The sequence below is a fragment of the Aythya ferina genome (assembly GCF_964211825.1).
Source record: "Aythya ferina genome assembly, chromosome: 1".
NCBI lineage: Eukaryota > Metazoa > Chordata > Aves > Anseriformes > Anatidae > Aythya > Aythya ferina.
In genome coordinates this window covers 150088915-150115488 of record NC_140296.1, presented here as the reverse complement: position 1 = coordinate 150115488, position 26574 = coordinate 150088915, and the positions used below count along the sequence as shown (strand labels likewise).

Sequence of the window (26574 nt, the reverse complement as noted above, 5' to 3'; positions counted from 1 at the left end):
GGCCGCGCAGGCGCCTCCGGTAGCGATCCCGGCACGGCTCGGTGCTGCCCGGTTCCCCCCCGGTTCCCCCCCGGTTTAAGCACCCCCCTGTCGGAGGGTCCGGGCTCTTTGAAGCGGCCCCGGGACCGCCTGAGGCGCGGGGAGGTCGCCCCCGGTGCGCCGCGGGGCGCGCGGCCAAAATGGCCGGGTGAGGGGAACCGTGTGTGGGGTGGTCCTGGTGGTGCTTCCTCACCAAAACCACCACCATTTTCCTTCTCCAAGGGTGTTTTGGCGACGAATGGCCCCTCTCCAGTTCGTTAGACAAGGGGGTGTGGTGTGGCCAAAGGAGGGTACCCAACCTCCCCAGTTTGGGTACTCTGGTGGTTGAGTTTAGAAGATCAGGAGCACAGCAACACCAAGCACGCCAAGAAACGCTTTGCGATGCTTGGCTTGTGGAGTCAAATCGCCCCCCCTGTTTTCTCTGCCCCGCTTTATGCCTGGCTGCCCCCTTCTCTTGCACCCGCCTCCACAGAGCAGCACCTGTGGAGGGTAATCCTCAGACCCTAAATCATAACATCCTGCGTGGACTCTGCTCACAAACAGAAAATAGCGAGGAGCACAGATCTCTGTTTTCGTAGAGATCCGTGTAAAGAGGCCTTTTCCAGACTCTTTCTCTCCTGGCTTTGCTGCTTTACCTCTGGAGGAGTACCAATGCGACCCACCAGAGCAACCCTGCCAGGGGGCACTCAGCACTCCCAGCCCACTAGAAGAACACAGACCTGGGTCTATATTTTAGCACGGAGCAGGTGAAGGCATGAGCATGGCAGAAAGCAAGTGAAAACGGGGCTGCAGGCCTGGATTGTTCCTTGGATCTCTCATTATGGTCAAGGCACAGAAGATGTGTAGATCACTGGTGTCCTTTGAAGGTGTCACACACACACACACACACACACGGCCAAGTCCTATCCCATGATCTTGATTTCCACCCGAGAGGCAGGTCAGCAGCTCCAAGCTCATGCAGTGTTTACCTCCCTGGCAGGAACAGATGGATGCCTGCCACCTTCTGTCCTTTTGTTCCTCCATAGGAGGGGATTTTCTTACTGCTGCTGCTCACCCCTTGCCTTAAGGCCCAGGTGCATGCAGTGCTATCTGTGGGTGCTGTGCTTCAAACGCATGCCTGTCTCTTCGCGTTCCTGGTGGCAGGAGAAAGTGTTGCCACTCGAGTATCTTCTCTGTAATAACACTTAACCACCCATAAACCTTACAGCATGAAGCATCTAACTATATTTTGCCTGCTAGTAACTGAAAATGAAAGGGACTGCAGAGATTAAAATCTCTTCCTCAAATTTTGACAGACGGAGGGTGGCACAGAAGAGCTTGAGCGGATGAAGCATTTTGCCGAGCAAGCAGACGGCGTGAACTTCCCCGTCAGACCGCAGCCGCTGGCAGCGGGGGCTCACGGGCAGGTGCCGTAACTGATACCCATCACTTCAGACTGAGGTCTCTGCAAGAGAGGAAGCACACGGGCAGCGTCCCTGTGACTTTCTATACCAACACCTTAGCCGAGGAAAAGGTTTTGGCTGGAGAGGTGTCATCACTGTGACTCTTTTCCTCTCATTTCTTTTTTTCATGCGTTGAACTTCCTAAATCCTCTCAAAGATTGTCTGCAGCTAATATATTCAGTAATGACTTTCTTTAGTATTATTTGGTCTTTAAATAAATAGCCTTCTTTCACTAGAAATAGTACATAAGCAGCTCCTTAGCTATTTTAAAATGGAAAAAACAATTGCAACATTCAGTCTTTCCCGCATGGAGGAGTGGTTTCTTCACTTAGATTATAGGTTTTTAGGAATGCACCATGATTACAGATGCAGAAAAAAAAATAATGAAGGAAGGTCAAAATATATACATTTTGCATCTCATTATTATGATTATGGTTACTTCTACTGCTGAAGTGTCTGCGGGGAGCTACAGCCAGGCTCGGCATTTCACTGTGCTGGATTCAAGGCAGATGTAGGAAACAGTCCTGAAAGAATCGTTCTCTTTCAGTACAGAGCTAATTTAAAATGGGAACTACATTTCCTGAGCTTCTAGGCCTCATGGTGGTGCCCAGCAGTTTCATTTTTTCCACTTGTTGGTAGCCAATGTGGAAAGTCAAAGGTGTGCAGAGAGTGTCAGTCTCTTAGTTCTGGCGATGTCCATAGGCATTTGCCTGGCTAGCAAACTCCGGGTGGACTGTTTGCTGAGCTGGAGAGCAGAATGAGGAGGACAAGAAAAAAGCACATGAGATTCAGCCTCTGCTGTTTTGATTCATCTAGAGACAGTCAACTATAGTAGCCATATGTGAAGGCCAAAGATGGACTGTATGGGGTGCCAGCACCTAACTTGTTTGCCACGGATGTGAATACATCCCTATCACAGATCCCTGCCTGTGGTGTAGAGAAAGATTAGGCAAGAATTGTGCTTTTGCAGACTAGAAATATAAATCTACCTTTAGGTTTAAAAATGAGTTCCCTGAGTAGATACCATAGGTATGGATGGATTTATGATGGATGGAAGGAAGGAAGGGAGGAATGAAGGTCCAATGAATATCCAAGAATTGTTACAGTGGGAATGGTGATGCCAGGTGCCAACACTGTCTTACAAACAGAAACAGATTGGACTAAAGACCAGCACACACCACTCAAACATATATAATGCCCTCGTTGCATATGAGGAGACATGCTTACTTAAGTGTGATGTCTTACCTGCAGATGCATCTTTGTCTCGTAGAAAAGGAAACTGTCTGCCATGAGTACCGGGTGACTGCAATGTGTAGGGACAGAAAGTCAGAGAGATGCACTGCTTGTACAGTTGTGGTGATGGCCCAGAAAGTAACAAATCACACATACTACTGAAGTACCACTACAGTGCTGGGCACCAACATAAAAGCCTAAGTATTCTCATTGCTTTTTATAACACATCTGACTCCATCTTTATACTAATACAAATTGGGAATAAGCAAGAGTGTATTTCTGAATCTGAGGTGACAAACTGTTTGGAGGTATCTTTTTTGTTACATGTAGACTGAAGTTCAAGCCATTATCACAATATGATTATATACTTCAAAAAATTATCAAGAACCACGATTTTGCAGATCATACAGTCAGCTCATTATTGAGCCATTAAACAACTAGTTCCAGCACAGAACTTTTAATGAGCTTGTTTCAAGTTGATTACTTGGTGCTTGGCGTCAGCTTAATTAATAATTTAAATTTACATACTGCTATTTAACCTGCTATTATGGTGCCCTACTGTTTACAAAGGTGAAGTGATTTCATTGTCTCATTTCATAGGTCAGGGCACGGTGTCATTTTGGGGTTAAGTGACAAGACTGAAGCCACACAATCAAGACTGAAGCAATCTGTGTCTGTTGCTCAACCTGCAGGGTGGCATTTCCTCTGTATAACTGAGAGAATGCTTGGGAGGACATTGGCAAACCTGGAACAAAATAATTTCAATAGCAGTTAATAAAACTATAGTACCCTGTTTAATCTGTTCATTAAGATTTCTTGCAAAGATCACAGAAAAGCTTCATATCTATGGAAGTACAGTGGGCAATTTAGAAGTGTACCTTTGATAGGAAAACAATCAAAGTAATTGAAGTAATTTCTCAAAGTACAAATTAATTTACGCTCTTAAGGAAAAAAATTATAATAGGAAACAGTATTGTTCCTCCTATCGCACATTTTTTACATTATCAGCAATTATTTGGTGTTCCAATCTTGCAACTCTTATGAATATGAGCAGTCATGAGTAGCATGAGCAAAGTTTGCTGAAACAAATGAGCCTGGAAAGGTCAGGTCCCTGCCTTGAATAAATAAGTCGAGATGGTGACATTGCTGTTTAGTCTCCTAGGTGTGGTGTGCTGCACAGTCGTGCAGCAACTCTTTTGTGACAACTTTTTTTTTAATCCTGTTTTAAATAAGACCTCCTTCTTTCTGTTTTCCAGCTGTGTGCTCTACTTATTAGTGTGTATGCATAAGCTTTTTGCTGTGTTTTATAAAGGCGGAAGGCTGTCTGAGTTAAGGATTGGGTGTGTGCTCGCCCACTTTCGTACCTTCGAGCCTCTAAGGAAATTGCTGGCACGGGAACCTCTCCCAGAATACTGACATTTAAAATAACAAGCTGTGCTAAGCACAAAGTCAGCTTGTCAAGTCTCTCTCCAGCATGTATCCATTCTTGTTATGAAATAAAACATTAACATTACCAGATTTCCAGACCCACACAGCAAGAGTGCCTTCCATGCTTTCGAGGTTACAAATGAAGCAAAGACAAAACCCAGGCCTGCAAGGGCACTGAGCACCTTTTTTTCTTGCTTTTGTCTCTCAAGGAGAATGTGCAGAGCTCGGTATGTACCTTCTGTCAGTCTAATTAAACATTTACTCCCTGTTCTGCTTCCTTATTCATCCCAGTGGACTGATGAGACACCCAAGCACGTGGAAGATCAGGTGGGTGTCTCCACAGTTTGTTACAGCTGTTTAACTACCACAGATAAGCAAGTGACTTCATGTTCTGGTCGTTCTTTACTGAGGTGGACAACCCAATGATTTGTCTGAAAGTCTAGTAAATGGTCTGGTTATCACTAACTATTAATCAGGAAAGACAACACTAATTGCAACTCATCTTCAAGGTGTGCGTATTGCAGTAGCAACACACCAGAGACCTTCTGTTGTTGTTTTGTTTATTCCTATCAAAAAACAAGCAAGCAAACAAAACACACACACCGAGCATGGGAGAACTCAGAAATATTTCAATTCTGAACTACAAGCCACATACTTTGAATAAGAAAAAAGGTAATACTGGCCCTGCTAAGAAGTGACTACTGTACAACCCTATGGATTTCTGTGTCTGATCTCTGCTTGCGTGCTCCATGCATATAGCTGGTATGTTGAAATGAAAGAAACACTCAAAAGTAAAGGAAGTCCCTTGGTTTCATAAAATCCTGGAACCATACCTGTGAACACTGTCAAATGCAGTCTCATACATGATTGGATCTAAATTCTGCACAGTACTTTTGTATTTTTCTTCTCCATGTGGAATACAGTTTCCTTCCTTTTCCCCATTTTTTAATCAAACCCCACACTTTCTTCAATGCCTTTTTCTCTTCTACAGAAGTATAAATAACAGCGATGATGAGGACGGTACAATGCATCCCTTGTATTTCATAGCACTGATTCTCTCCTGTAATGCAGTTAACAGTTTGTAGGAGATGCAGAACTCCTTTACTGGAAAGAACTGATGGGATTGCTGTCCTTGCTTAGGGGACATCCCAGTACAGCTCTGACATCCTGTGAAGCAGACGGTGGTTGGGTGCAGGAGGCGGTGTATGTGGTCAGCCTGTGCTCGTGAGGTGGGAGCTGGGGCTTTGCAAGGGTCAGCCATGGGTGATACAGAGATTCTTGCGGTGCTGCAGATCTCCACACTGCAGCCTGTGGAGGAGCACACGTGGAGCAGGTGGATGTGGCCTGGAGGAGGCTGCGGCCCATGGGGAGCCCCCACAGGAGCAGGCCCCAGGCCGGAGCTGCAGCCCATGGAGAGGGGCCCACGCAGGAGCAGGGGTCTGGGGGGAGCCGCCGCTGTGGACCTGTGCTGGAGCAGTTTGCTCCTGGGGGATGGATGGACCCTGTGGTATGGAGCTGTGTGGGAGCAGTGCTTGGAGAGCTGCTGGCTCTGTGAAGGAGCAGCAGAGACAAAGTGTCAGGGACTGACCGCAGCCCCCAGGATTTACAGAGTCTTTGTCTGCCACCCAGCGCACTCAGAAACTTTGCAGTTCTACAATCCTTCTCCCTTCATTAGTCATATCCCATCACTAACCTGTCATTATCTGCTTCTCATTGTTAGCTACATGATTGGCCCTGGCCCTGTTTTAGAGTTCAAGCACTCTATAATAATGACAGCCTTCTCAGCTTGCTTGAGTGCAAGTGATTTCTGAACAATATGAGGTACCCAGACTTAAAACAAACAAACAAACAAACAACCTTTTTCTGAGTAGAATTGTGGAACAGGTGAAAGCCTCACAAGAACGTATCATCCTTGGAAAAACAGTGCATCATATTCACCATTCATTCCAGGGATAGGGAGTACAAGGGAGATGGTATCATTTGCTAATAGATACGCCCAAGAGAATCAAACATAAAAAGGGAAAGTTCTGACTACTCACTAATTATAAAATGAAAATACAATGATTTTCTTTATAAACTTCAAGCATACTTTCTAAACATGCCCTAATATTTCTAAGCAAAAGCACCTGAATCAGTCCCATCTCTATACAGATAAAATTGTTCTCCCTGGCCAGCGCTGACATTGTACTATGCATCTGGAGCAATGTTGTGGACAGAAAAAGGGTTGTCTATAGATCCTACCAGCTCAGGAGCCAGAAGGCAAGTAAAGGAAAGTTAAACCCACTCAACATTTGGTATTTTTATATCCCCTGAATTTGGAGGCCCATGTCAAATACTGTAAGGCTGGGGCTTGCACTGCTGAGATAAAGGGCCCTCTCTCCACGTGTAGCCTGATGTTTTCTCACAGACTTCTGCTGTTGTTCTTTGTGCTTTTAACCCCATGGTGTACTCACAGAGGTTGATCCCAGTAGTCTATACAAGCTGTACATGCTCCTGTACAGGCGTGATTCCTCTATGCCCAACTGGGTTGCCCTGTTTCACCCCCAGGCCCTCCTGGGCATCTTCTCTACCGTAGGATCCTCCTGGAGCAAGCCAGTTTGTTGCCCTGAAAAAAAAATGATCTGGTTTCTCCCAGGTGCACTTGCCAGGATAGTTAACCACAGGGTGCACTCCTCACACACGAGGGTGTCAGCTGTACTAACTTTGTTTTAAATCCTCTCCCAGCAGACTTCACGTCCTCAGCTGCCTTCATCCCACACCTCAGGGAATGCCCTTGGCTATGAAACCACTGCTCTGTCAGGCTGTGTCCTCCCAGTACTGCAGGTATTTTGGACTCCAGAATCACAAAAGCTGTGTCTCAGTATTACACAGCATTTAAGTGCACAAGGGAACGGGTCCCAGAGCAGCTCAATGGACAAACCCCATCTATCTCTTCCTGGAGAGAAAGGACCCGGAGAGATTAAATCTCTTAGGGTAAAGCTGGCTTTGTGGTGCATAGCCCTTTCTGTGCAGCGTGGCGTGTGTCAGCTAAAACAATAGTCTAATGGGAATAAATCTATGTGAGGATTACTGCATCTAAGCACGGTATTCAGCAAAAGCACTTCCCAGCTGTAACTACAGATGCCTTTTTTTTTTTCTTCCCCTCTAATCTAACTAAGCCCTGATGACATAAAGCATTAAACAAACCTTATGCTGGAGAACAGACAGCCACATTAAGGCAGGTGTAGCTCATACAATCTCAGTCTGATTCTTCTTCTATTTACATGCAGTTAAATACGGGGCGATGTGACTGGCTCATGCCAACACATGGTATGAGCTCTGGCCCTCCACATCCGTCATCAAAGACGGCAGCAGCACTTGCTGGAGGCTCATATTTTTTAATGGAGCCAGCAGATGGCATTCGTACACTGCAGGCTTCCCTGCTCCACACCTTCCTTTGCAGCAGCACAGTCCCTTCTCCTTTTCTTAGGGCAGACTGAGTGTCTCACAAGAATGTCTCCAAATTGGTGAAGAACTTTGTTTTCATAAGGGTAGGAGCATTTCCTGTAGGCTGTACAATCTGATAAACTACTGGGCTGTGAGGATTAGATATGTTATCCCAGAGATTAAATTTTAAATTAGATCTCACAGTAATAAACTGCTACATACAGCCTGTCATTTCCACAACACTTTGATGAAAGTTGGGAGATTTCCAAGCAGCTGCTGTCTCTTACTCTTTCATTTGACCTGTTCAAAGCCATTTCATATTCCAGTCTGCTCAGCCTGAGCAAGGCACATTCATTATCCAGGAACCACAAGATTTTACAAGCTAAATGAGAATTGCTTCATTTATTGAGTTGCTATGACCAGATTGCTCAGAGGAAAACAGCGTGAAGGTCCATTAGAAATAATTTTTCAGGTGTGAATGTGAGACCAGAAAAGACAATTGCTGCGTTCCCAGTTCTTCAAGATTGACAGGACACAGTAGGTTTGAGTGTCCAGTTCAGTTCAGCTTGCATTACAATGAATCCTATCAGTGGGAATTAAGTTTAAAAACCTTTCTGATATGACAAAGAATGGTGGTGCGTACTTGGAGGCAAAATGATGGATGAGCTTCATAGGTATCTACAGATACCAAAAGCCAAGCTGAGGATTTGAAATACTCTCAAATGAAATATGAATATAAACATATTTGCCTTATGTACATCTTCTGAAAGACACAGTAATGGGGGAGACCCAAGTTTTAAAGTGATGTTGGGCCTAAATTAATTTTGATGTTTTTGGGAGTAAAGATTTTATTATCTTGAAGATTCAACTTTACATGAGAACAGCTCAGAGAGTCAAATGACGGATTGGAGGAAGACAAAAGCTCCCTCAAACTTCCAGAAGATGTGTATTGGCAAACCCAATATTATTTTAAAAGCTTTACGTGGAAAACCTGTGACAGAAATGAAGCTGAAGAGTGCAATACTTCTCCGAATAGCTAGATGGCTGTAATGACACACAAAGAATGCCTGGATTTGGTAATTCGTTGCAGATTCTGCTTTGTTTTATATTTTCCTTCATATAAAACAATCTTTTCTGTATTCATTTCCTTGACATTTTTATTATGTATTAGCTCCATCTAGATTTGTCATACAAATCTTCTAAATAAAGTTAATCAGCTTTAAGACTTGTATCAAATGATCTGGGGCAATGATGATTTTAAGCTGGGAATGTATTTCACTTTTAAGGAAAATGTTGTCCTTATTTCGTCTACTTAGCTGCTGCTTCTACTACAGAAATAAAAACAGGCATTTACAAATTTTTAAGGGAATTACACACATTTAGACAGACATCGTTTATAAAAAAGAAATGTTCTGGCAGGCAACCTGTTTTGATCACCATTTGATAAGCTTACAGAATATTATCTCTTCGGAGCTCTAGCATTACTTTTAGGCAGTAAATTGGCACAAAAGAAAACCTAACACAAAGACAAGAGAAGTATAGGAGGGCTCTGGGGGGGTTGGACACATCTTAGCTTGTGCAGGCATCTCAGAACTTTTTTTGGGGGGGTTCCTGTGAGTGTGTTAGTTTAAAAGATTAAGGTTTGCAATCTGCACCGAGAGGAGAGTCCTTGCTAAAGTCTGTATACCAAAGCTGGCTGTGAATTGAAGAACTGTTGTAATTAGATTACTGTAAATACAATAAGAAACTCACTCCTGGTGGTCTGGGGAGGGGTGTCATAGGGCACTGGAGAATTGTGTTGGCAGGATTTGGGACAGTTTGACTGAAAGCAGAGAACACAATCTCAAAATCCTTTTAATCTTTTTTTTCTTTTTTTTTTTTTTTCCTTTTTTTTTTTTTTTTTTCCCCCTCAGTTCTTTGGGGATTTGTTTGTCATTAAGTAACAGTCAAAAGATTAAGGAAGTATAAAATGACATTAAAGCTCACAAGTACTTCTATAAAATTATCAGTGCCAGTGTAGTCTTCAGCAGGGACCGCTTCTGCCAAGACTTTCTCGAGCTGGGCAGAATGAAAAGAAAAGGAGCAAGCAGGCACAAAAGCAAAGCCCGCGAACGTGGGCTGGCGTCGTGCTTCTCCGCGAGCGCTTCTATCGCCCGGTCGCCCCAAGTGCGGTGGCTGTTGCTATGTGTCTGGGCTCAACAAGCTTAAACTTTGCATGGCCCATGCTAAACTAATTTGAGTCAATTTGTCTACATCATTTCAACAATCGTCCTGTGCATTTTGAATCGTACATACAACACTGCATGATAAAGGCCCACCGAGCAGATGCCGACTGCTCATTCTGCCGTGGTCTAGCTGTTGCTAGTTCTTCACCATGGTTTCTCCATATCCTAGTGACAATGTTAGTTTTTCGATGGGGAGGTTAAGTCTGTGCCTGGCTAGTTAAGACTTTTCTTTACAGAGGACAGCTCCTATAACAACTGCCAGCTCTGAGCATGACCTTTAAAAATGAAATGAGGGAGTGTTAACTGGAGTGTTTTTTTTTTTTCCCTTTTTAAATCTCCCAAGGGAGTTCAAAGGAATACAAGGAGATTTTGCAAGCAAAGTTTTAAGCCTGCACAAGAAAGACACCAATATCAGAAGCTGTTATCACAGGAAAGCTGATCTAACCTGCTTACAATCAAACAGTTTCAGTGTAATAGGTTTGGACTCAATTGTAAACATTCACTTTGTGAGACAGTTTAATTTTTGAGACTGAAATCAAACGAGAATAAAGAATTAGAGCAGCTCCAACAACTCCATGCCTAGGTAATGTAATGGAGCTGATCCTCAGCTGGTGCAAATCAGTATAGCTGCAGAGGGAATCAGCTGTGCTGTCCTGTTTTCTACCAGCTCAGGACTTAGTCTTTCAGAGTGGAGCATCATATTTGGGAAACTCCAGGATTTCATGAGTAAAAGAGGAAGAGTGGTAAAAAATAAACCTTATTCTCATGTATGATAAATCCCCTGAAGAGGCATTAAAATGCGTGTTTTCTGTAGTGAGAGAAAGCCTGTAATTAATGTTTTTATTATTCCTGGATTGGCTTGATAGTTTGCCTGCAAGCCTCTGCTGAAAAAGGATTACCTGGTGAGTCTTGCCAAATTGGAGCCCTGCACATCTCCAGGGACTGGCTGTCTGTTCCTCTCTCTATAAACTATTGAGAATTTTTTGCTAGACCCACTAAAATGGCAGCCGTTTTCCTATAGTAAACTTTGAGACCACTTTCATTTTGACAGTGTTTCCAAAACAACATAACTCTGCTAGAATTGCCAAAAGGTGAGTTGGGTTTGAACCTTAGTGTTTTCGATATTCCCCCCCTATTTTTTTTTTTTTTTAAACCCAAGACTGTTAGTTTAGCCCCTTTGTATCAACCAAAGCTTTATCTTGGTGAAAATCAAACAAGGGTGTATTGCCTAAAGAGTCACTTTTCCCCTCCCCCAGAAAAATGTAATTGAAAATCTTCCAGGGATGTCAAGTTTTGGGGAGATGTTTCAATGCCGACAGCATTTTATTTTATTTTATTTTATTTTATTTTATTTTATTTTATTTTATTTTATTTTATTTTATTTTATTTTATTTTATTTTATTTTATTTTATTTTATTTTATTTTTACTGTTTGCTCTCCAGATGATAAAACCAGAGAGATGGGTAACATAGGCAGATCTGTTTACTATTGCTCAGTGGCTTCTTTTTCAATTGATATCCCCTGTGTGTGTGCTCATCAGGCACTGGCTTGAATTTTAGATTCAAAACAAATTTCAGTACTGAAAATAAAAGATTACCATTGCAGTGAAGTCAGAAAACTGCCTCATAAAATCAGTTGGGTTCCCCTCCATGGGGGGAGCCAACTTCCTGGTGCAGACCCCATCAAGCTCTGCTGCATCCTGGGTCGTAAGGACATTTGAGAGATGGGGTGGTGATAGAAGTGAGCTATGGCACACTCTGGCAGCTTCTAAGGATGGGGCAGGCTTGAGACCCCTCAAACTGATGGAGGATGCAGTGGGAGCTTGCAGACTAAATCCTGGCTGTCCTAGTGCAAAGATATTCTCAAATCTGCCTTTTGGGGCAAGTTGAGCTGAGCAGAGGCGTACCTGATTACCTGGGCCCATTCTTCCTGCAGTGCTACAGCTAATAGCCACTGACAGTATAATTGGTCACTCAAATAAAAGCAGGCTGATGGCAGCAAGGTGTTAAATGCAGTGCTAAATGCTACCTTAGCCTGGCCATAGGTGCCATGGCAAGTACAACTGGTAGGACAACATTATGGGTCCTGAGGAGGCTTTTGGCCCTGTGCCTATGACAGAGCTCAAAACTACCAGAACAAGTCTCCATCCAGCCTAGGTATTTTCCTAAACCAGGTGCTTGTCTTTCTAAGTATTACTTAACAAAGTCCTTCTCAGTGAGCATTCCCTTTCAGGCAACTAATAGCACTGGAGTCGGTAAAGATGTCCACACCAATGATTGTAGAAGTCATCTGAGCAACCTTCCCCTTCAGGAACTACCTGGACACCAATTTTACCTAATGAAGGCACTTCTTTCCAACACTTTTTTCCCTAGCGTACTTTCCCGGACAGTAGACACATGGGGAGGGGAGCAAAAGTAGAGATTAACATAGCAGGAGTTAGCCATGAATTATCAACTAACGAATTTTGAAACATCTGTAAAACTTTCCCCCAGAAAGGTGTCTGGTAGAGGCCTGCAGGACCCAACTCATTCAGTCCCTGACTTTTCCTTTCTCAAGTGGGTTATTCACAGAGGGCTGGGCACCAAGCATCCCACCAGCACAACCCCCAGCACTGCGAATTCATCACCACCAGGGGAGTTCCATTGAAGAATCCAACCAGTCACTACAAAAAAAAAAGAAAAAAAAAAAGTGAAAGTTTGCCAGATTTTTTCTCAGAAATGGAAGAAATCCCTGTAGGGAGCTTTGGGCCGCCAAAGCTAGTCTCAAATGAAGCTTTGTTCAAGCAGCTCTGGAGGAAGCAGCCCTGTGAGAGCACCAGAGCAGTGCTGGGAATAATAAATATGACAGGGCAAATCTGTCTGTCATAAGGAAGATAAAAATAAAAGACAGTGGCTAAGACTGGACAAGGTTAAAGGGAGAGGGTTTTGGCTCTTAGTTTCCAAACGGGGGTGCAGTAGATGAAGGCACTTAAGAGACTTCTCAAGCGTTTTATGTGGATGTGGTGAGGGCAGCCAGGGTTGGGTCACACATGGACAGAAGGATAATCAGCGCAGTAAGTGACCTGAGGGAAGATACAGGACCCCAGGCCAAAATGCTTAGCTTTTTGCCTTACGCAAGTTCTTGAAGTGTTTTCCTACAAGCTTGGATGGCACAGAGAGGTCAGGAGCCACGATGACAGAGAGAGGACACCCTAGTGCAAGGCTCAGGCTCAAGGGCAGCCCTAAGTCTCTAAATTAAAGCCAAATTACCTCAGGGCTGATGTGTGAGAACCACAGTTGAGGTCCCCAGTGAGGAAGCTCTCCTGGCCAGAAGAAGGTCATCCATCTCTTACATGTCTCATGTGGAGCAGGGGCAGAAACCTCGCAGGAGCTCCTGTAATGGTCCTCATGGAGGGGTAGTCTATCACAGGAGAAGGTGAGACATCAGCCCTCAGCCCACAGTTCTTTGGAGGCATCGTGGCCAAATAGACAAGTGGAAATGGTTCCCCATCTGCCAAAAATGAAAATGTGATGGACACCTCTGAAAAGTGAACTTACTTGTCTTCATGGAATATTGCTCTTCTAAATCAAAATGTTCCCTCCAAAATTCTCACAGAAAACTGGGTTTTCACTGAAAAAAATTCACCTTACCCTGTCCCGTCTCTTCACTGTGATGCCCACAATGAGTAGCAACTTGCTGTGTGGGCAGTACCACTGTCTCCACAGACAAAACCATGAAGAACATAGATAGTGCCATTTTCTGGTAAATCAAGTGACCAGAATCTGGATTTATAAACCTTTACACCAACAATTTAACCAGTTTGTGCAGCTGCCTTTTGGATCATAAAATGAGCATAAAGCTCTGAAGTTCTTGCATAATAAGGCTAGAGTGCTAAAATCAAAGATATTTTTTAAGATACTTGGGCCTGGTCTGCATCCGAAACCACACCTGATCTGGGGAGCAAAGCAGCCCTACCTCTTCCTGGGACGTGCAGAGCAAACCTCTTACATCCCACAGTAACCAAAGAGTTGCTGCTGCCCATTTAGTGATGAACAAAGCCAAGAAACCAAACAAGGTGGGAGGCTCCAGTAAGCGCCCTGTGATTACTGCTGAGGGGATGAGGGAAGATGTGGGAAGGACAATGGTGCCTTGAGGCTGCTGGAAAGGAAAGGAACATTATTTTGCCCCCAGACGGTCAAAGCCTGGGACTTGTACTGGCTACTGCTGCTGCCTTGTTCTGCTCCAACGATCTAAGTCAGTTTTCAGAAAAAAATATACATGAGGAATTTGAAATTCCCCTTGGCATGCCTTGCTCTTGATGCTACGCCTTGGCAAGGTGTGATTCTGGGCTCCCAAGTGCTGGCCAGAGCGTGTCCAGCTCGCTACAGCAAATGTGCTTTCTGTGCTACATGCTGAGCACCAGCGCTGGTCTTATTAACGCACACAGCCCCTCATATTTGAGCTGTGTAAACTGCTCCTAACAGCTCCTTTCCCCTCTTTGTTCAAACAAACAATGGCCTTTGGAAATTTATTTTAATGCTGCCGAGACCAAATTGTTATTTAATTTAACAAATGAATAATTCTCCCTTCCAAATCCCCTTTAGCTCTGCATGTATATTACTTAATAGCTTATCTATACGCCTATCAAATTCTTACTCCTCTGAAAGAATACAATGCACCCCCCTCTCCTTGTACAGCAAATTAGTGGAGGGAAAGGGGGGATATGGCTCCTCTCTTCATTCCCATCTTGCAATAAACAGAGAGAATGTACTTTGGTTTTCTATAGACACACTTGCCAGCTTTATTTGGCCATGAGATACCAAATTTAGAGCTGCCTCTGGGAAGAAATTAGTGATAGGGAATGCAACACAGGGAACATACTTGCATCAATAACCCCTGCTGATGGAATAAATTACGAAGTTTCTTTTTTTTTTTTTTTGGTAGCATTTTAATTACAAGTTACCCCATTCCCTTTTTTTGCTCCTTTGTTTTATGCATTTGTGACTGGCTTGATGAGGACCAGTTAGTTCTCCAAAGGCCAGGTGCTAGTAGTGCCCCCGCCTTGGGGACCCACCGTGAAGAGCTTGTGTAGGCAGACACCAAAGAAGCAGAGAAGTGCAGGGCACTGAGCACCCCCCCAGGTCTTAGACCCTGTTAGCACGGATGGGAACATATCATTTCAGCCTCTCTGCAAACCTGGGCATCACAGCATGCCCTGCTGGCTGTCACATTGCCAGGGCTTTTTCAAAGCTAGTGATGGCACCTTCTCCTCAGATCACTATCCTTTCTGATGGCCCACTGCTCTCATGATTTCCTGATGGCGTTCTTCAGGAGCAAGCAGGGATAGTCTGTGTGTATCTATAACTATATATAATATATGTTATTATGGATACTAGGACTATTTAAAACATCGTGATTACCAAAAACACCATGATTATCAATAACATTTTCATTGCAAGGCAGGAAGGTATGGGCTCTTCACATCAAGGAGCACTGTGAGATGTTACTCTGAGGTGTCTGCAAATCTTCAGATCTACAGGAGGTATTTCCAGAGGTTTAGACACTTTTACTTTGTCATTTTATAAAGTGACTTTCAAATAAATGAAACTATGAAATAGCACCAGGGGCTAGACAGTAGGACCTACCATGCCAAACTGTAACTAAACTGAAAATATTTAACTTCGAGAACAGAGCCCCCCAACCCTCCCTGCAAAAGGCAGTATCAGAAACATTCTTGTATTTAGGTAAAAAAAAAAAAAAAAAAAAAAAAAAAGTGAGGCCTAAGCAGTTAAAAGGCAATGTGCTCTAAAGCCTCCCTAATCTATTTTCCTCCAATTCTTTCCACCTCTAAGAAGCTTGTGGAGTTAGTTGCCGATTAACATTCAGGAAGATTGTACTCTGTCTCCAGTTCATTGCTCTCTTGTTGGCTTATTGTTATTCAGAGCCCATTTATTGTAGATGAGCCATTCATTTTCCTCTAATTGGATGGGATTGGATTTCACTTTCATTGTTGGATGCATTGAAAACCCGGGAGGGGCTGCAGGGATCAGCCCAGGGCTGGGGAGATTTAACTGAGCACAAAGTTTAGGTTGCAGCTGAGAAGCTGCTTTTTTTTTTTTTTTTTTTTTTTTCTCTTTTACATGCAAATGACTCTTGGCTAGGTTTGCAAAGTTTCTGTTGTGATCCTGAACACCTTGTTGCATAACTTATAATTTTTGATTTTGGGAACTTTTATACAGTTCCTCACCAGAGCACTCATCACAAGGAAGATTTCTGAGTGTCAGAAACCAGCAAGGGCTTTGCACAACCATCCCTCCTGTCAGTACCCAGCCAGCTTTCTGCCAGTCTCCAATGTTTGGATATAATCCTTTCACAGCGTTCAGTTCAAGCACTGTAACATCCTCCCCTGCAGAACGGCTTCAATTCACTTGGGGCTATATGAGGCTCTGCAAGCAGAAGGCATTTTGGAGCCTGCTCTCTGCAGCTATTTGCACAGCAAATTGTCCCCACCTGAGGGCAAGCTGGAGGCTGAGGAGCCTGCCTCCTGAGACGCAGCCTGGTTTTGTGGCAGGAAAACAAGTCTGAACCAAGCCCACTGCTCCCAGCTGCCTGAAAACTCACCTCGAAGTGCTGGCAGCAGAGCTGGAAATACTCACGGTCACCCACATGGGTGTGCGTGTCGCTGTGCCATGAGGGAGCCCCCTTGCCACTCACAAACACCACAGCTGCTCCGGGCTCCTTGGCCACAGCACCTCACCAGGCAGCTCAGGAGTGATGGGGACAGATTACACCCACCTCAGAATACCATGTCTGTAGAGAGCGGGTTTGAGGGTTTAACTGTCTGAATTAAAGGCAGTAGTAAAATTCATTTCAAGGATTTAACTATCTGAAAAATAGGTGTGCAACCAGCAGAGAGATGGGCACCTCTGGAGAGCAAGTGGTGCTCCCTGAGATGTATCTCACAGGTGGGACGTGCTGCTCTCTGGAGCAGAGAAGCAAGCAGACTTAGCAGACACCTTAGGTGTGGCCTTAGACTCTAGCATGTCCCCCGAATGTCCTCTAAGCAGCCCTAAACATTACACATCTAGGAACACCCTATCTCCGACACCTTCACTGGACGGCCAAATATGACTGAACATGGCTGGTAGGTTTGGAGTGGCCACAGGGAAAGCAAGGAGACGTGTCTACCTGCACAGAGCAGCAGCGTGACTGGAAAGCATGTTTTTAGAGGGACAACTATCAAAGAAATTCAGCTGTAAGATGCATTATTGCCCAGGGAGCATTGTGGATGGTCTATGCGTTCACAAGAAAAGTGGCCTAAACCCAGCCTCCATTAGGCTGTGGCACGTGCTGAGGAAGACCCTTTGTTCACACAGGCAAGCAAAGCTGTTTCCTACACATCTGTGCCCAGCTGCAGATAGCACCTAAGAAGGTGCCAGTTTGGCCCCAAACCCAACCTGCATGGAGGTTTTTATTAGTTTCTTTACCACATGGATCCTCTGGTGTTTCATGAAGTCTAAGCTCACACTTGAACCCTTCCCTTCCCTCTCCCTGCCTCCATTAGTTAAAGCTGAGGTGAAATCCACTGATCATCCACACCTGGTGGAAGGAGGCCAGCAGAGACCACAAGGGCCTGGGAGGGAAGCAGAGGGACTTGTGTACTGGGCTCGTTGAATATAAAATAATTAACATGGCCCCAAAGACCAGGCTCTGATGAGAAACAAGATATTAAGACACTAACCATTAAAACTGATAGGCCAAGAGATGAAGACAATGTGAAAAGCTGCACAAAATGAAAATAAAGAAATAAATAAAAGAGGTAAAATTTGACCTGTTGCTTTCTGGGAATTTTCAGTGTAAAAGGACTAGGGGAGACACTCTACCCAAAAGGCTTTAACCTGAAGACCTGCAGGCAATTGGTACAAAGCACAGATGTTTTGGGATCCCACAGGATCCCCTATAGCATACAAAACACCAGCGGTGGCAGCAGCCTGGCTTTCCAGATTCAAAGGTAAGGCTGAAGAGCTCCATGTGACAGCAAGCCCACCAGACCTCAGAGTCTTTCTCTTCAGTGCCCAATTACACACATAAAATACTCTTCTTTTTCTTTAGCTATGCTAGATAAAGGATTTACATACCTCCTTCCTGCAGAGGTATTCGGTGGTAGCCAACCCCTGGCTCTTGGTGGTTCCTGGCGTCTCTAGGCCCCCGTTAAACAGTCTGTGAATGGTAATTAAACAAAGCAAGCCTATGAGCTCAACAGCCGCTGTCCTGGGTTTGCACCTCCCCTGGAAAATTGCGGTGGTCTGCAAATCAGAAATTACAGAAAACATCTGCTCTGGCTCCGGCACAAGCCTCCCCTCAGGCCTCCCCTGGGTGTGCTAGGCAGTGCGACCGTAAATCATCTCGCTGGACTCGTCAGGCCTCGGCAGCTACCTAAGTTATGGGCGCTGAAGACGGCCGTGGTTGTGGTCTCGCCAGCACTGTATGGAGGGGATCACCTCGTGGCTGGCCGTGCTTTCCTGCATTCCCTGGACAGGGATTAGGGAGCTGCTGCGTAACTCATTGGCCTTGACTGCTACGCACCATCTGGGCTATCTCCAGCACTTCAAGGTTGTTTCCAAATCACGCTTATAGACAGGCCATGGGTCTTCCAGAAACCTGTTGGACACTGTCCTTTGGATAACATTCTCCAACAGCAGTTACTATTCAGATACTATCAAGCTACCTACAGCCAAGCTATATGCACTGCACCAATTACTACCATTACTTTTTCCTCATAACACTAAATTTTACTTAAGCAGGGGCCATGCAGAAACCTAGAAACTACTTAGCTTTACCACTTCAGTTGTGCTTCAGGAGAACCTCTCTCTGTAAAATTAACCCACATTGGTTATGTCACATAGTCAGATTTCCGTTTTTTTCTCCTGTTTTTCTGCGTTTCTCCATATTTTTTTATTTTTTTTTTCCCAACTAAAGAAGTAGCAGGGCTCTCACAGGCAGACACACAATCACAAGCAAAGAAGTTGGCATCCCAAAGGCAAAACAGGGCATCATCAGAGAAGTCAATGCACAGGCAGGTAATCTTTTCTGTCCTTGGCATCAGCTACACTTTTTTTCTCTTGCACATTGGCCACACCAAACCCACTCTTCTGCAAAGAAAAACAAATGCAAACAGCTCATCCCACAGACACACACCCTCTGGGAAGTATTGACGTCTACTGGTGCAAGGGCTTTACCAAGGGAAATCTAGCAGGAATAGTAAAAATTACAGCCTTTTAAAACTCTCCCAAACAATTACAGAAGGAAATAAGAACGTTCTGTGCCATTTTAATGTTCTGTTGTTCTAGTAAAAATTTGACATGACTGCTTTATTTAATTTCAGGATTTTTTTTTTTTCTGGTTTCCTGATTTCATCTTTTTTTTTTTTTCTTTTTTTTTTTTTTTTCTTATTTTCCTTCCTTCCATTCTTAGAGAATTTGCAAAGGTTAAAAAGAACACACACATAAAAAACAAACAAACAAACAAACAAAAAAAAAAACACTTGGAAACTGAGAAAATTAATAACCCTGTTTCTCATTTGACTACCTTTTCCAGATTTTTTTTTTTTTTTTAATTATTATTATTATTATTTTGAATGGGAACTACCAACAAGGCAAGAAAGGCACTGAATGATAGAAAGAAAAAAGGAGGTGCTAGGGCAGGAGAAATGGCAGAAGTAGGAATGTAAAGAAGAGAAGAAGGTTTCAAAAAGCAGAAAATCCAGGAATGTCTGGGCCTTGGATCTCACCAGGCAGCTGCAGGAGTTGCAGCAGCACTACTGCAGCAATACCCATTCCCTTGGTGTGCCTCTGGGAAATACAAGATATACCCACCGAGAAACTACCCCCGGTGGGTTTCTGCATCCCACTCATCCATAGGTAGAAATTCTTCATGCAGTTAACCACAGGAGGCCTGGCAGGATTGCTAGGCCAAGGAACAACATTTTCTCCTGTGACTGCTGTCCCTGGGGAAGCAGGAAAGGGAAAAGCACCGTGAGCCAGCAACACATCCTTGTGAAATATTAAGCAAAGTGCAGCCAGGGGAGGAGGGAGGCGCTTGTCCCTCTGCTCAGTGCTGGTGAGGCCGCACTGGGCCCAGCTCTGGGCTCCCAGGGATCTCCAAAAGCTGCCTGGACGTGGTCCTGGGCAGCCTGCTCTGGGTGGCCCTGCTGGAGCAGGGGTTGGACCAGGTGGCCTCCAGAAGTCCCTTCCAACCTGTGGTTCTGAGATCATGCAGGGCCCACGGGCCCTGCATATCCCAAACTTCACCACCCTGCAGAAAGACCACTACAAGTGGGGCATATGGGGCACAGGGCCCAGCCCCCAAAGGAGTGACCATCACCAGCGCCCTGTGGGCCATTGCATCCCAGCCTTATTTATTTGTTATGAATAATTACAGCTCTCCTTTCCCCTCCCCTCTGGCCTAGGCACAAAGCAGCCCGCTCCCCCGAAGGCCGCGGCATGTAAAAGTTTGTTGTTGCATCTCCATTAAACTGTATGCTCTCCGCCCGCCGGCGATAATGCACTTCAGATAATTCGTTGACGCAATATATTTTCTAGGATAGGCTTTTGTTTTCTTTCTTGGCCGCTCACCCTCTTTCTGTGGTCAGTTTTGCTCATTTCTCTTGTAAGCTGTCTAGAGGCAGAGAAAAGGCTTTCAGTTTTAAGCAGTTTCCTTTTCAGTCTCCCTTTATTGAATTCCAACCTCCATTTTTTTTTTTTTTTTTTAAGCATAGGGACATCATTTATCTTGGACTTTAAGTTGCAGGGGCCTTCAAGGGGCTTCTTTTTTTCTTTCCCAGCTGCATTTGTTGACACACAGTCAATCTGTTTTTTGCCTTCGTTCCCCCTCTTCCCCCCAGCAGGCCATAAAGTATCGACAGCTGTGCCCTTTATTAGCATAGCCATTTTAAACACAACAAGGGGGAAGAGACTAAATATATTACAGCCATTACCTCTGTCAAAAAGTGACAATTTTAAAACATTTTAGCTTTTCACTGGGAAAGCCGGCAGCACAAAAGAAAGTGCTATAATTTTATTGTAAATGCTTTTTAAATATGGGTCACTTGGCCATAATCAATGGAAAGGATGGAAAAGTTCAAAGCTTCAGAACAGTTCAGGCAGATAGCAGAATTTTTTTTTTTTAAAGGCTTGTCTTTAAAATATGCTAATTGGGGCAAAAATACAACAGTGAGAAGCATGCAAAATAAGATCTCGTTCCTGGCGGTTTTGTTTTCCGCCCAGCTCTGTTCATGCTTTTCCCATCTACTTATAAGTGTGTTTTACAACTTGGATGGGAATTATTCCTCCCCAACAGGGTGTTATGAACATTTGGGGACTGAGAAAACAGGAGGGAATCCGGGCACTCGCTGCTCTCTTCTGAAAAAGAAAAAAAAATAAACAAACTACAGCTTTTCCAAATGCCCGTGGAAGTGTGACGTGCCACAGCACTGTGAGTTACCGGGCAAGAGAATTTCTTGAGTATGAAATAATCCCAAAGCCTTAAAATACCAGTAGTTTACGTTCAGGTTTGGATTCTGAAACACACTCATAGGTTTATTCGTTTTTTATATGGCAGAAACTTGTATTTTTAAGCCTCCAGAATTAGGAATTGGACTTTTTGGTTAGATCAGGACTAATGCCCACGGTCAGCATCTGTTACGAGCTCTGCAAGGTAAAAGAGGGCTTACGGATGCCCTGAAGCACGTGGATCCTGGCTGCTTTTGTTTGAATTTGTAATGGGTTTATCAGGCAAAGAGGAAGGGGCAATCCCAGCGGGGTTTATTTTAAATGGCATCACCTTCCTCTCCATTTCAGACATTTGGAGAGAACTTACGGGTCTTTTCTCTCTCTTATCTGTTCCTCCCCAGTTACAGTTTTTGCGTGAGGTTCCACTTTGCTTTTGACATTTCAGAACACGTCTAAAACTTGGCTTATGGCAAGGCAAGTTGTTAAACAGACTTCCAGAAGCAAAGCTTCTCTAAGGGAGCTCTTTAAGCAGAAGTCCATGAAATCCCCCACACAACGTACTCACGGAGGCTCCTGGAGGGCCAGCTCTCACCACGGGAGCACTCCCCAAATTCGCCAGAGAGAGGGAGCGAGCATCCTGCTCGGGGAAGAGTGCAGCCCATGGCAAAGGGGAAACGGGAAGGAATTTTCACCACCCATCTTTTGGCAACCAATTTAGCAGCTAAATGTAACCAGCTGGTCTCCCCAGGCTCCCTCTGTAGTCAAGGGAGGGAAAGCAAAGCTCCTGCAGAGGGTCATTCAGTGCACCCAAATTAGCCTAACTCTGAATTGTCCTCCCTCTCATCCGTGACTGGAGCAGGAGTTTGAAGAGACTGCCCGGGTAATTTAGCCAGCTAAGTTGGGTGGTCTGAATAATTCCTTCCCCACCAACCTCTAAAAGCCTGCCTAGGTACCCCACAGAGATTGGCATGCTGTCGGAGGGACCGATTCCCAAGCACGGCAGCAGCTCAGTAATCTGCGCTCGTGCCCGCTCCAGGGAAAGCCGGGATGCCCCACCACCAGCAGCAGCATCCTGCTGGACGCTGTAGCTCCTGGCCAGGACAGGAGCTGACCTGAGCCACGTGCTGGCAGCTGCTGCTGGGCCAGTTGTGACGACGGTCTGGTTTGGGGGATTTTTCCCTTCCCACCACCAAGGTGGGAATAGCTGCGGGGCAGCCCAGCCCTTAGAGGTGTCCCACGGGGGAATCAAAAGCAGCTCCTGTGCCACAGAGACCTGTCTGCTTGCACTCCCTTCCTGGAGAAACAGTTTTGTGCCCCCTCCTCGCTTCTCCTGTCCGTGTTCCTACCCACCCCCAGCTGCAGGATACATTGTGATGCTAAAAGGACATCACTTCCCCCAAAACTCCTGGCCCGAATATTGCACAACCAGCATGGGAGCATGGCGTGTGAACTGACTTCAGGAAGAGCAAAAGCTTGTGCATAAGGAAATCGGGAAATAAACGTTCCCTAACACTTTTAATGCGAGCCAGAGCCATCCAGCTGATCGAGATGTTAACATTACAGGATTTCCATTTGTCAGATTAAATTGCTTTTTTTTTTTTTTTTTGTCTTTGAAAGTGAGCTGCATCTTTGTACCACCCCTCACTCACCATTTTTACATGCTTGTCCAGCAAAGACACTGACCTGGGCAGCTAGCTGTTTAACTTGCTGCTCATCAAAGACCTGTAAAGTCTGGCTTTCAGCTGTTTGAACAGCAGAACGGCCCTTTTACAGGCAGCCTTATTAAGGAGCGGGATTTTATTAGCTGTTCCGTGGCAATAAGGTGAAGGACAATGTTGTGGAATGCTCCTCCGGGAGATTTGGGTTCTCGTACACCGTGGGGTTTACTTTCCTCTTTTGGACTAGGATGCTTGGCAACCTCCTAATATGACAGCGTGCTTCGTGGCGATATTCTCTTCCTTAAAGCCACCTTTGACAACAGATATTTCACCCAGTTAGAGGAAAATTGGTGCTTGAAGAACTGTAAGAGAACCATACCATTGCCCAATTTTCTCTCCTCTCCCCCCCCTTTTTTTTTTCTCTCCCCCTTTTTTTTAAGCCATTGCAAACTTTCAGATACTTGGAGAAAGCCCACATATAGGGTCAAAAATCTATTTTGGACGCATATATATAGAGAGAAATGTATACTCAAAACATTTTATGGTTTTCCCATTTTGCAGATTTCTTTAAAGCTCTGGTAATTTTCTTAAAACATTTTTAACAGATCGTAAACGTCCCCCTTTTTCCTGAAAACCACTTTCGGGACACACAAAATCTCAATTAGCATTTGCGAATACCTGCCAGGAAGTTTTCATTAACATTTAGACAAATAAGCCTGGGTGATTTTGCAAAAGAACAAAGTACCCTGACAAATTTCAGCAATTTCCCATCATCTTTTGTTTCATAACTCTATTTAATCGGAAACAAAGAAACGCAAAACTTCCAGATCATTGACGAGCTTTGATGGGAACTGCGTTACTTCTGGCCGCCGGTGCCAAGATAAAGATTGAAGCACAGGATTTTGTATTTAGGACTGCCTGCGAGAGGCTTTTGGAAACCGAAAGGTACCCGTCTCTGAAATCCACTAGCTAAAATAAGTAAAATAAGCTACGTTGCAATTACTACGCAGTCAAAACCTGTAGCAGCAGTGTTACCGCCCCACTGTAACCCCAGCCAGCAGCAAGGCCTAGAAGAAAGCTTTTACAGTGTTGGGGTTTTTCAGGCCTTCTGCAAGCACTGCCTGGGGATGGGAACGTGCCAGGACAAAGCAATTCCCATCTGCTGGGGGGGTGACTGCACCCGTTGCATTCCCCAAACTTGTCGAGCTCTCCTAGCTCCTGAACAGCTGGTTGGTTTAAATAAGGCTCAGATGCCCAAGCATCCAGGTTTTGGAGGTTCACCTTTGCAAATAAATAAAGTAAATCCTAATTTCACAGTAAGCACACCTTTCCAGAGAGCTTTTTTTTTTTTTTTTTTTTTTTTTCCCCCTCCCTCTCTCTTCACTACAGGCAACCCAAACCGTGCTCCTGACGTTATAGCGCTTGTAACAAGGTCCCTGGAGCCCATCCGATTAACCTCTTCAGCCAGCTGATGGCAGGAACATACTCTACAACCTATAAAGCAAAAAACTGAGTCTTCACTCATTTCCTTGCTCTGTACCTATTGCTCTGTGGCAACCTATACCCAAGCTTATTACTGCAATTACTACTCCAGCCCCACGATCCAACAGCCTCCACCAGCTGATACCAAGATGGACTCAAAGCCTCATTAACAGGCCCAGTCAAGTTTTGCTCCTCAGCAAGTTTGTAAATGCCTTGCACATGCACCACCACTTACCTGTGCTGCGCTGAAAGGAGGCATGGGTGACACAAAACCTAGAATTTAATTTTTTGAGACTGAGTTTAGATGCAGCCAAGCACGTTTCCTGCTCCTGCACAACTCCCTCTGATTACAGTATTACACAGGCAGTACATGGCTTTGCTCCAGCTGCTGCTTCCTCCTTAAAATCAGTGTGGGAACAGCAGCTGGCTTCCCTTTTCCCCATGCAAAATGTGATGCTCCACGTGGATACAGCAGACAATATGGCCCAAGTCAAATCATAACCATCATCATCATCACCAAGCCATAAAACATCAGCTATTAAAACATTCAGAAAAGTGCCAGCATACACCAATGTAGAGAATTAATGATCCTAGATCCCTTTAATAAAAGAATGGGGCATAGCTACGGCTGGACATTGTCCCATGGGAAAACAGCTGCTGAGATGAGGGCAGGGCGTTATTTCTTTTTTCATCCTTTTGGAAGGATGAGATCTATGGAAGCTCCTCACATAGGAAAACACAGCCTGATTTCACACCAAGTCCTCCCTTCATGAAGCCTTTGAACACAACTGCCTTACTATAGGGAACCAATATCAACTTGAAGGAAACAACGGCAAACTGGAAAACCTTCACCACCTTTGTGAGGTTCACAAGAATGGAATGTGTACGGTTCTGAGCTAAAAAAAGGAATTACGATCTAGGATATGGGTTATTCATCATGTAAACTGCATCAAGAGAAACACACAGGGAGAGGAACCAAGCAGGCAAAGAGGCAACAACAGCAGTGCAGCACGCCTGGAAGTTTAATCTTTGTTTTTAAGAGTACACAGTTGAAAATTACAGTTTCTTCTGCTCCCTACCTTCCCATCCTTCCTAAGTCCTCCCTGAAAAGGAAACTATTTCTTTGTTATTAGTTTGACTTCCCTTCAAGAGTGGCACACCCGTTAGGCCCCAATTCAGTAAAACACTTCCACATGCACTTCTCTTCGGCCCACTGCTATTCACGGCCACGTTTAAGTGTACATACTTGAAGGCTGTTTTGAATAGGGATGTTTTTACTTAACCAAAGTGGGGGGTGATGGTGGTAATACTTGTGTGGTCTTAACGTGTGTGTGGGGGAGAGGACATACAACATACATCATCTTGTTCCCAATTTAAAGGTAGCTTTAGTGGCAGTCGGTGACACACTGGATTTCTTACCACTATGCACATCTGTGGTTAAGCTACGGCCTAAGATTTTACCAATGACATTTAAAAAGGGTAGCTCTGAAATCACCGCTGAATGCCAGTTAAAGCAGCTTTACAAGGTCAGTCAGACTAAGTTTAAACACCCTCCGCTCCTAAATGCCATTAAGCAAACTCATTTCTTTAATTAGAATCATACAAAAGGAAAGAGAGACTAGCAAGACAATACAAAAAAATATATATAAAGAATGGGAAAACCTACAGAGTTCAGAAAACAGGATTCTGGAAAATCAAAACGTTTATATTTTATTTTACATTGTAGGCTTTCACTTTTCATCCCTTTGAAATACATTTAGTTTTAAATTAATAAAGATCATAAACTAATAAATCGGTGTGTTCTTTGAACGGACATAATAAAAATGCAGACATTACACCACAGGATCCATCATTTAAATATCCCAATAATCGACCAGTTAAAGTGACGCTGGCTAACGCGAGGATAAAACGCCTAGATAAAAGATGTCGTGGCTCTAAGGAAAAACGTGGGTTGGAGGAGAATTGGGAGTGAAGCAGGTGATGCTTTAGTCTGAATCTGAGCTGTCTGGCTTGTTGGTGTGGTACTGGCTGACTGCTTCTTCCAAAGGAGCCATTGTACCATCCGGCCGCACTCCCATTGGTTTTATAAGTTCATCTCTGTAAGAGATCGAAAACAGAATATAGATTAGCACATGCACACATATCAATTCAC

The 26574-nt window shown here is 44.4% G+C and overlaps 1 protein-coding gene and 2 long non-coding RNA genes across 3 annotated transcripts in view; all 3 read right to left on the bottom strand.

Annotated features, from left to right (window-relative positions):
- Window positions 1–368: 368 nt before the first annotated feature.
- LOC311439276 lies at window positions 369–6787 on the bottom strand. Its single transcript, XR_014694637.1, has 2 exons — window positions 6596–6787; window positions 369–2226 (listed from the first exon to the last, which is right to left on the bottom strand). It is a non-coding gene; the product is annotated as an uncharacterized lncRNA (long non-coding RNA).
- A 4382-nt stretch (window positions 6788–11169) lies between these two features.
- Window positions 11170–20164, bottom strand: LOC311430280. Its single transcript, XR_014688658.1, has 4 exons — window positions 19648–20164; window positions 17911–17992; window positions 13042–13282; window positions 11170–12455 (listed from the first exon to the last, which is right to left on the bottom strand). It is a non-coding gene; the product is annotated as an uncharacterized lncRNA (long non-coding RNA).
- A 5262-nt stretch (window positions 20165–25426) lies between these two features.
- Window positions 25427–26574, bottom strand: part of RIC8B (RIC8 guanine nucleotide exchange factor B) — a 34805-nt gene continuing 33657 nt past the window's right edge. Inside the window, exon 10 of the mRNA XM_084505605.1 lies at window positions 25427–26519. Coding sequence (XP_084361731.1) covers window positions 26408–26519 — 112 coding nt within the window. The 3' untranslated portion in view covers window positions 25427–26407. The remainder of the gene's footprint in view (window positions 26520–26574) is intronic.